The sequence below is a fragment of the Galleria mellonella genome, unplaced genomic scaffold (assembly GCF_026898425.1).
Source record: "Galleria mellonella isolate WM207_F2 unplaced genomic scaffold, CSIRO_AGI_GalMel_v1 utg57, whole genome shotgun sequence".
NCBI classification, from domain to species: Eukaryota; Metazoa; Arthropoda; class Insecta; order Lepidoptera; family Pyralidae; genus Galleria; species Galleria mellonella.
This window is the reverse complement of record NW_026442119.1, coordinates 9,169,291-9,181,110: the sequence shown is the minus strand read 5'-3', so window position 1 is coordinate 9,181,110 and position 11,820 is coordinate 9,169,291. Positions and strand designations below refer to the sequence as shown.

The window sequence follows — 11,820 nt, the reverse complement described above, 5'->3', positions numbered from 1 at the left end:
TCTATCCTGTAATAGGCTTTCTTACATAAAAATTGTTTAATATAAGATTTGAATTGCCTCTCTGTCAGATTTAATGCAGATTCCGGCAGTTTATTATAAAATCTTATGCAATTACCATAGAATGAATTACTGATTTTGTGCAGACGGCATTTAGGTAAAATAAGCTTATTTATATTGCGTAAGTTTCTACTTGTACAGTCTTTGAGTTTTTTAAAACTCGCTAAGTTCTTCCGTGTATACATAATATTTTCATAAATGTATTGTGAAGTAACTGTGAGGATATTTGAGTCTTTAAAGCACTGACGTAATGACTCTCTCGAACCCATACCATAAATAGAACGTATGGCTCTCTTTTGTAAAACAAATATAGTATTTATATCGGCTGCTTTACCCCACAGCAGTATGCCATAAGACATTATGCTATGGAAATAACTAAAATATACAAGTTTAGCCGAGTTTACTAAAATATAGAAGTTTAGGTTCTCAAAAACCAATTAAACTGCAACCCAAAATCAAATAAAGATAAATAACATGCCTATTCAAAATGTTAAGAACTTTAAGTACTTAGGAAAGTATAATCACAGAGGACGTTAGGTGCACATTGGATATTAGAACTAGAATAACGGTCGCAAAACAAGCCTAGGATAATAAAAACATATATTTGGATCAAAAATAATTCTTAAGAAATTTATAAAAACTTCTATTTGGAGCATAGCATTATATGGATGTAAAACATAGACAATGACGCAAAGGGAAAAAAAGGATGCTTGAGGTATTCGAAATGTGGACATGGAGGAGAATGGAAAGGATAAGCTGGACAGAAAAACTAACGAATAAGAAAGCCTTGAAAAGAGTATATGAGAAACGAACATTAATTAAAATAATTGAGAATAGAAGAGGCAAAATGCTGGGCCGTCTTATATGACATGACGATTTTTTAAAGACCGAGGAATAACTACATAGGACAAATAAAAGAAACACTAGGTGTCATGTCGTATAGGGAGGTCAAGGATATGACCTGGGATAAAACTGGTTGGAAGAAGATGCATGAATTAGTTGCACCGACAAAAGAAAACTCTTAAATGAAAAGAGAGAGGCTTTTTATATACCTTAATAGCGGTCATATCGAAATTTAGCCACGTGTGCAATATTTATAGAATTTGCCTGTATTTGTTAACTGTGATTTTTCGCGTTTTTAATACAACATCGAGATTTAACGCGATGGAAAATTTTTGCAGGTAAATAGTATATACATATCAGCTTTTTTTATTGCCGACGTTTTGATGTGGTCACGATGTGGTGCTCGCAAAAATTATTCATCACGTTAAGTCCCGATAGTGTATATAAAATATTGTCTGTATTTGTTTTTGTATTATGTGATATTTTTACCATCACATGTGACCCGAATTTGTTAATTTGAACCAACAGATTAGTCCTATTGATCCCATAATTATTTAGTGACGATTAAAGAGTTCCTTGATTGAAGATTTCATTGTGAAGCAAAATCTACTTATGCACATAATGCATTCATGATTATGTGTTTTAAATTCAAATAATTTTAAACATCTCGTTGTTTACTAGTGTATTTATATTAATATATAAATACAACATATATATTTTTATGTGATATTAATAAAGAATTACTGGTTTTTGTCTTATAAATCGACATTTGTCGAGACAAAAATATTTGGGTAAGTATGCACTGATATGAGATCAATACACGAATAAATCTAATTACAAAATCTTTGATAATTAGTTAAGTAATGGAAGTACTTAACTAAATAATAGATGTGAAAATTATCATTATCTCCAGTTAAAGCCATTTGGTTTGATAAGATATGGAGTACCATTAATATTTATTAATGGTATTTAACGTCGTCTTTGGAGGGAAGAGATTGTTAGTTATGCGGACTATCAGTTCCATTGCTAGCAAGATACCCCGTCAGGTCGACTTCCACGTGGCCCCCCCTGGAAATCATCGTGCTGTTTTCCAGATGTATTCATCACGATGAGCTAACTAACCTGCCTTTTCATCCTTATTTATCAACCCTCACTGGTGCCTCGCCAACGTTTACCGTTTGCGCAGGCGGAGTTACCGTAGTTATTATCATCCATTAAAAAAAACACATCGTCTTAAGTAGAATACAATGGCTTTAATGTCACTAGAAAGAGTATGAACGGTAAAGCTCGATAATGGATCTGCATATCTAGTTATTAATGCTCAAGGCTCGTGTGCCTTATACTAAATCGTCATATGTAATAGTAAAAGGAACAAATGAAATTGAAAGGCTATCTCTGACTCAGAGGCGTAGGCTATTCGAACATTGTAATGTACAACCACTGGCTCACCTTGGCAATGAAAGTGAAATGGACAATATAGACGGCACTTACGCGTATAAAAACCAGAGCATTACTTGTCGAAATTATTCAGTTGCCAACTTTAGCAGCATCAACATGTACGCCAAGGTGTGTTCTAGAGTTTGACTTATTTGGTGCATCACATCTACTATCAATATATTGGTCAAATTAGAAGTTTACCAGATGTTCTTGTATATGAATAAAAGAAAATAAAGTGATTATAAAGTGATGGATTTTTCAAAGCAATATTTTATTTTCTTTTCTAGCTGATCGTCGCTCTGTGCGCTGTGGGCTTCGCCCGTGCTGGTGGTCTCTTGGGAGCTGCCCCTCTGGCATACACCAGCCAAGCCATCGCCGCACCCGCTGTGGTGACTAAGACAATCACCCCCGCCGTGTCATCCTACTCTTCTTACTCCACCCAGACCTCTCACGGATCCCCCGTTGCGGCTTACGCTGCTGCCCCCGTAGTAGCTAAGACCTATGCTGCTCCTGCAGTAGCAGCCTACGCCGCTCCCGCTGTAGCGACTTACGCCGCTGCCCCCATTGTCACAAAGACCATCGCTCCCGCCGTCTCCTCTGTTTCCTCCTATTCTACCCAGACCTCTCATGGATCTCCTATTGCGACTTACGCCGCCGCTCCCGTGGTAGCTAAGACCTACGCTGCTCCCGCCGTGGCTGCCGTCGCTGCCCCCGCCGTCGCTGCGTACTCTGCTCCAGCCATCGCTGCTCCTGCTGTTGCTGCGTACTCAGCTCCCATTGTGACCAAGACCATCGCCCCAGCTGTCTCTTCAGTTTCCTCATATTCCACCCATACTTCTCACGGCTCTCCCATCGCGACCTACGCCGCCGCCCCTGTGGCCTCTTACGCCGCCGCTCCCGTCGTTGCTAAGACCATCTCCACCTACGCCGCGCCCGCGGTAGCCACCTATGCTGCACCCGCCGTCGCCTCCTATGCTGCGGCCGCCCCCGTCCTGAAATCAGCTATCGCGTACTCTGCCGCTCCTGCCGTCTCACACATCGCGTACAGCGGCCACGGTGCTAACTATGGTTGGTAAACTGAATCTCCTATCTTATCTGTAAATAGACCATTATAAAAATAAAACAAATTGCCATATACTTTAAATTTTTTTAATTTACATCCTTGTGTAGAGAACCCAATGAAATAAATTATAACTAGGTACGATTGAGTAGCTACTTGTGACGATAACCGGAACTAGTACTATTTAGAATGTATTGAAAGAAATCAATTCAGATGGATACTTTAATTTTTAGCATATGAATGAGTAAGGCTTGATATGAATCAAGACCTTATTCACTGGTATCTTTCCTGTTTGTCAAAATCAATTTAGCACTGTCGACACTTCAAGGCAACAAGTAAATATAATTTCGTTTAATTGCTTTCAAATTTAATAATAAAAATATTTTATCTTATAAATATCGATTACTTAAATGTTCTCAATCATAACGAATAAGAATAAATTTATTATCACAAGATATGTTTATGGTAAAGATTATTAACAGAGAAAATATACTTACCAAAGGGAGATTTTGTACAAAAGTCATTTGCTTGGGCTTTTTACTGTCCCATTTGTGTTTCTACCGTGAAGCGGTTGTGTTTGCATGGCGATTTCGGTTTGAAGGGTATGGGTATATGGTAGTAAATTTACGGGGTACAGAGGAATAACATCTGAGTCGTAAGGAATGGCAACGAATGGGGGTGTCATGGGCGAAACAGTATACTCTGTTATGTCCATGGTCTGTCATGTCTTTAGGTAAACAACAATAATGATAATAAAAATAATAGGTCAGATTTTTGTAACGGGTGAAAATGGAATAGTCAACCCGCCTGCGCTATCGGGATATGCTAATCGGATACCAGTGAGGGATGACAGGCGAGGATAAAGCAGGTCAATTGGACTATCGTGTTGAATTCATGAAAAATTAACCACGATGGTTTCCAGAAGGAACCGCGTGGAGGTGGACTTGTTTTTTTTTTATGAGTGATAATAGAATAACTGGGCGAGGCACCAGTGAAAGATGATAGGTGAGGATGAAGCAGGCCAGATAGCCCATCGTGACGAATTCAACAAGAATTGTTCACGATGGTTTCCAGGGGGAACCACGCGGAGGTCGACCTGATAGGGCATATTACTAGCAATGGGGCTGTCAAACTCCATTGCTAACAATCCCTCCTTTATTTAACAGTTGCGTAACATAAAAAAAACGAGTATTCATTATTCTATTTTCTACGATTGGCGTTTACTCTTTGAAAATTAGAAATTATTTTTTACGGTATTTGTCAACACTTATAAAGTGGAAAAAAATCTATTAAAAACATTACGAATATAAAAATAAGTAATTTAATTTGTTGGCAACTATATAATTGTTTATTTTAATTGCTGTACGTTTGTTGATTTTAATGTACTTCAATACATTTAAATTTTTTGTGTATAATTTAATTTTAGGTATGTTAATGGCTAAAGTTTATAATTATGAGCACATAGTGTAGAGTCATGATATAGGTATATGAACTACTAAGTATATGAATAAATAGTTTGTGTTAACTTTATAAAAGTTAACGCTGGTTAGATATTTAGGTATTTTGCAAAAACAAGATTACAACATTTTTTAAAATAACTTTTTTGAACATGTATTTATTAAATTAGTATTCTAAAATACGGTTTCAGAATAATTTAATGAATTCTTTATAGTGCTTAAGGTATTTGAAATTGGTAATTAGACAATTAACAATAATTGTTAAATAACATCAATATACGCTTAAATTATTATTAAAGTTACTGGGGATCACAGGAACAACTCTTAATCTACGCTGGAGACTTATCAGATGATTTTATTCGATAATAGGACTTGTTAGGATGAAGAAGAATATTTGAAATAGGATTTTACATTTTGAGGGAATACATTACTAAGACATTTTATTCAGTCATGGTTAATGAAGAGATGAAAGTACTGGATTGTTGTTAATAGATGCTAATAAAATGGTAGCTTCGCCTGCGTTAACGATATATGCTGGCGGGATCGATGATAGGTAAAAATGAAAAGGCAGGTTAGTTAGCCCATCGTGATGTATACATCTGGAACTCAGCACGATGGTTTCAGGGGGGACCACGTGGAGGTCGACCTGACAGGATTTATTGCGAGCAATGAGACTGGTAGTCCGTATTACTAACAATCCCTACCGTTCAATGTCCTGGATTAACAGATAAAATCGATTTTACCTTATCAATTTGGTGGAATTACTTATAATACTAACTACTGTACAAAAATAATCCTATGGGATCAAATCACTAAGGCTAAGATTCGTCTCCAATGCGGCGTTACTTCCTTTTTTTTACCATTGAGGTGGCAAACAAGCATACGGCCCACCTGATGGTAAGTGGTTACCGTAGCACATTATATTCTAATATGCTCAGCACAAATTGAGCTTGTCAAACGTTACCACATTTGAAACAGTAGATATTATGCCTCCATTTACTCCATTGGAAATAATAGCAGTGAGCATAATTCTTTTAAATTCTTTGAAAGCGAAGTTATGAGAAAAATAAATAAAATATGAAAGTAAAATAACAATAATAGGCACCTATGAATACAATATTTTAAACACGAAACAATAAATACAAAATGACCTTGACAAGACTGGTCATTGATCGTAAAGCTTAACCATTAGCTATAGGTATAATTTTTTTTATCTAGATCGTGGTTACCTATTTCATTTCGTGGACTTGTCAGTGCCAGAGGCAAGTTAATAAAATATAAGTAAAGACCAAAGATATTTTTGTTAGCGTAGCTTTTAAGGCTTTCTCAATCTAGAACTATAAAATATTCAAATACATTGTATTTTTTTTAATTATATTTAAAAAAAAATTGCTGTCCGGTCCCGGCAAAGAATTAAGCACCCTTTCTTTCTCGTGAGGGTCGTTAGAGACAAAGAAGGGAGATTAATGGTCGAGAGATGGGCAGCAGCGTCCCTCTCAAATTATCACCAAAGTCTAACTGCAGTTGCTAACTGTACTGATGTGGTATGGTATGGTATTGCATCATTACAATATTGAATCGATTTCAAAAAGAAGGAGGTTCTTTTAATGTTTGTTACCTCATAATTCCGTTAGTTCTGAAATGATTTGGCAATTTTTTTTTATACGAAAGGATATACTTACTGATCGGTTTCATAGAAATTTTAACAAAATCGGTCCAGTAATTTAGTTTTTAGATCAAAATAACTAGTTTATAAGACGGTTTTTTGTGGGACACAATCTTTAATTATATATTTTCTATATTATTTATTTTTTATATGACTTCGTCCACGTGACTAGGATGTTTTTTTTTTTGATGGGTGAAAATGGTATGGTAACCCGACCGCGCTAACGGGATACGCTGGCGGAGCACCAGTGAAGGGTGATAGATGAGAATGAAAACAGGCCACTTAGCCCATCATGATGAATTTATCAGGAATTAACCATGATAGTTTCCGGGGGGAACCGCGAGGAGGTCGACCTGATTGGGTATATTGCTAACTAACTAACTAAATGTGTATAGTAAACAACTATCGGTTTAACTTACGTGTAATTACATTGAGAAAGCTCTATTTCTATACCATGAAGGTGATTATTTTTTATACCACTGAGGTAACAAAGAAGAATACGGCCCACCTGATGATAAGCGCCCATGAAAGCCGACAATACCAGGGATATTACGCAAGCGTTGCCGATATGGAAGAAACCTCTTTATTTCCCTTTTGAAGAACCCCATACGTCTGTAGGAAAAACTTCGGCAGGGAGATCATTTCACAGCCTGAATGTTTGCGGGAGAAAATTCCTTTGAAGCCACACTGTACGTGACCATTTAGGTTCAAGCGTGTGAGAATGAATTCACTGTCAATGGCGAGCGGTCAGACGATAAAACGTAGCTGTAGGCATCATTTTAAACAAACAAAAAGCTTGGTTATTTTCGGGACCAATTCGGGACCCTTAATCGTGAGCGGTAGTGATGTGAGCGTGAGCCGGATTGCACACTTCGGTCCGCTAAGCGCGAGCTGTAGGCGTTTGAGGCAGCGTCACAAATAAGAAAGACGGCGTTCGGAAATATTCGAGTATGAACGGCTGGGCTCCGTAGCCTTCCTCTTCGTCTGGCGTTGTTAATAGAGTACAATGAAGAATGAAACGATAAGGATGAATTTAGTTTATTATTAACCAGTAATTAACAGGATAGGGGTCGCGTCGAGGTAGATCTGAGAGAACAGTCTGTCATAATGGGATCGCTAGTCTCCATTCTTAAAAACCCCTACCTAATTAATGAAAGTTGTTTATCTTTTTTAAATTAAAAATCATTCAATGTCAATGATAGAACTTTGCGACACTTAGCTTTCATTAGACGGCTTCATTTAAATAATAAATGTATAAATCATGCTATATGTAAGTATGGAAAATTTTATGCTGATTGTTGTAGTCGTTAAAGTGCCAAGAATTTAATAAACTTACTTTTACATTTATTTAAAGACTAAGAATAAGGAAGTAAGTGTATAATAAATAAATAGTGCATAACTACCATGATTCTGTATGAAATTCTGATAAAAAACTCAAGAACCTAAAGAACTTAATTACCGTTACATTACTAACACAGGTATTAGGTCATTTATCTATTCTTCCATTTTTTTTTCTATTGATACCCAAAGTTTTAATCAAAATTATGTATAACACATATAAAAATTTACTTTTCAAATTAACGTTGATAAGTTTATGTAAGTCTGAGTGTTAACAAATATTTGAAGCTCTGTTTTGCAACTATAATAATATATATGTTTTTGTGTTTGTTATTTAAAGTACGGGAATGGATAATGAAAATGTCTGAGCAAATTGTAAATGTCTATATATTTACAGTACTTACTAAGTTAGTTTTATACAGCTTTGAGGTTTGTTAAAGGTTTATTTTGAATTGATGATAATGGAATGATAATTCCGTCTGCGCTAATGGTATGCACTGTTGGGATACCAATAAGACAGGGAAATTTCTAATTGGTATGGCTAATTCGGAGTCATATTAGTAAAATTAAAGGGTCTTATATGATAATCCCTTAGTTTTTAGGAGTAGTAAAAAATACGGGGTACTATGGGTTTTAATTACTGTATACTCTATGATGCTTATGGTGCCGCTCATGTCTATAAGCAACGGTTACTATAATATCATTAAGTCGGTCGTAAGTTTGTTTACTTATATGTTTTAAATGACATTTTGTTAATGATAGTTGTTGATTTATTTGAGTTGTTTGCTTACGACAACTTTGCATTAATTGCTTTATTTAAATAATACGTTAGGTACGTTATATATATACAATGTTGATCGATTCGTCACTATTCTAGATCCACTGAACTACCTTATATTCACGGACTTATGAGTATTTCGAAAGTGAAATGCAAAGTGCAGACGGCATCTATTTGATATAAAAACCGCAGTATTACTTGACGAAATTATTCAGTTGCCAACTTTAGTAGCATCAACATGTACGCCAAGGTGTGTTTCAGGATTAATTAGAATAAGATTAATGTTTTATAATGTGATATAACATAGTTGTTAGTGAATAATCTCGTCTTTTTTAGAATATTAAATAATGAACGTAAATTTTATTTCATCTCTGTGAATATAATTGATAGCTTTTTTTTAATGATACAATGGAAAATAAGCTGACGGTTTATTTAGTGGAAAGCCACGGACACCACAGAATGCACTGTGATATCCATGGTATCTCTTATGTGTACATTCCTTAGAAGTTTTATGCATCTGTACCCTCTAATTTTACTTCCATATCCCACACTGTCACCCGAGCAAATCACTTTTGTATAAAGTATAAAAATACTGTAACTAGTGTAAAATCAAATTGTAAATTAATATTTTTTAATGTTATATTTACAGCTGATCGTCGCTCTGTGCGCTGTGGGCCTCGCCCGTGCCGGTGGTCTCCTAGGAGCTGCCCCTCTGGCCTACTCTAGCCAAACCATCGCCGCCCCCGCTGTCGCTACTTATGCAGCTGCTCCCATCGTCACCAAGACCATCGCTCCCGCTGTATCGTCGGTCTCTTCATACTCCACCCAGACTACTCATGGCTCTCCCATCGCGACATACGCCGCCGCCCCCGTTGTGGCTAAGACCTATGCTGCTCCCGCCGTGGCTGCCGTTGCTACCCCTGCTGTCGCAGCGTACTCTGCCCCCATCGTAACCAAGACTCTCTCTCCAGCTGTATCTTCGGTCTCTTCCTATTCGACTTACTCCGCTGCCCCTGTGGCTTCCTACTCCGCTGCCCCCGTTGCCACCTATGCCGCCGCCCCTGTAGCCTCTTACGCTGCTGCCCCTGTAGTCGCTAAGAGCATTTCCACCTATGCCGCGCCCGCCGTAGCCACCTACGCCGCCGCCCCCGTGGCCTCTTACGCCGCCGCCCCCGTGGCCTCTTACGCCGCTGCCCCCGTGGTTGCTAAAACTATCTCCACATACGCCGCTCCCGCTGTTTCACAAATCGCATACAGCAGCAATGGTGCCAACTATGGTTGGTAAATTGAATCCCATGTAAATAGACTTATTATAAAATTAAATGAATTATCTGTGATAACTTATCATTTTTATTTTTATCCTTTATTAAATTCCGTTTCTATATTTATTACGAAGGTCTACCAGTTGCAATAAGTTACGATGCCTGTTTGATAAATGTCAGATTGCCGAGATAAAATAACATAATTGTTACGAGCTATATACAATGGATTAATTTAATTAAACAATATAAAGTTTTGTCAGTTACTGATTACTTGCAATTTTTTGCAAACATGTTTATAGTTAAGTAATCGCGTAGCGCAGTGCTATAAAAATAGTTTATTTTAATAGATGTTTATTGTCATTATTTGCAAATATACAGATTAAACTTTACATTTTCGATATTATATTACATACAAAATTCGGTTTAAGGTTTTTTACAGTCGTCCAAGATTATATTTAGAGTTTCGTGCCAAGAAGGTACAAAGGAATCTTCTTGACTATGACCGTCTTTTCGTCTGTGTTTCATAGTTATATCTTAGTGACTACTAATATTATCAATTTGAATTTTGTTTGGGATTGTTTTACATATTGTAAACCCACATATACTGCAGTGGAAAAGTGCCAAAGAAAATAAAAACATATTTTTATTTTGTTTGCCAAAAGGGATACTTAGAATTTCAAAATGGCCTTACTAGTCCAAATGAGATATCAGATGAAAAGGCTTCATTTGTATATTTTGAAATTAATTTTTATTTATTTCCGAAGTTTGCGAAGCAAAAAACCAGAATTAATTAGGATATAAAACATATACGCGAATATTACAGGAAAAATAAACCGATGTTTCGAACTAGCACGGTGTTTAATATGTTAAATTATCAAAAAAACCTCCAATAACAAATTTAGTTTTCGGTCCAGTTTTTAACCACATTTATAGCCTAAAATTACGAATTTCACTATCAACAATAATAATTATTGGGTCTCTATTAGATAATGTTAATAAGTGCGATTTCTGTATAATTTTGGCGAACTTTTTGATTTTGAGTATTCAGAAAAATTAAATTTCCCGGAAAGTCTTTTATAGAATCCTTCTGTTTTTCTGGTACTTCGGCTTTCCTGAAGAATCTAATTAAAAAGCAGAGTTGTAAGATTCATTGCAGCTGAATAGGGTTCGGTACTTGCTAAAAATAATCCTATTTCGTATAACAATTGGAAAAAATATCAACCAATCTTATATGTATATTTTCGGAACCGTCTGCATGTAACTCTTACTTGGACGATTTTATTTTAAAGTAGTTATGAGTCTGCCTGTGATATGTTCTACATAATATTTTATCCATAATTATTATACTATATACAAAGTGAGAATCGAAATCATCACCACTGATCACACCACACTGACATTATTTTAAATGAAAAGTGTGTCGAAAAACGACACAAAATTTTCAACTTTCCATAATTAAACGATGTATTCATAATAATCAGCGTTATCATTAAAACGGAACGGGATAACGGAACTTGTATTAAATATGGACAGCAGAAATATTGGCTTTTTAGAATTATTTCCTACATATGTTCCATATTATATCTAACACAACCAATAGCCAACAAAGCCTGTGAATACGACTATGTATTCACTCGTAGTATTTTACATATATTACATTACATAGAAGTTAATTATATATCTTTTTAGAACATGTGACTCAATATTTATACAGCATACGAATGTGGAAATGATAGGGAATGAAAAAATAATTATAATGCTACACAATCAGACCAATTTTCTGATTTTTAATCTGAGATGTGCTGTGTTTTCTCTTAACCAGACAACGAATACTTGAGAACAGATTCCAAAAAGTCAAATAAAAGAAAATTGACATCATCATCATCATCTCAGCCGTTATCCATCCACTGCTGAACCCCAAT

General features: G+C 36.0%; 1 protein-coding gene across 1 annotated transcript; it reads left to right on the top strand.

Annotated features, from left to right (window-relative positions):
- The first annotated feature begins 2,343 nt into the window (after window positions 1–2,343).
- On the top strand, window positions 2,344–9,976 carry LOC113509858 (calphotin-like). The gene is made up of 3 exons (XM_031910908.2): window positions 2,344–2,466; window positions 2,625–3,346; window positions 9,363–9,976. The coding sequence occupies exons 1-3, from the start codon at window positions 2,368–2,370 to the stop codon at window positions 9,919–9,921; spliced, it is 1,380 nt and encodes a 459-aa protein (XP_031766768.2). The 5' UTR covers window positions 2,344–2,367; the 3' UTR covers window positions 9,922–9,976.
- The last annotated feature ends 1,844 nt before the right edge of the window (window positions 9,977–11,820 follow it).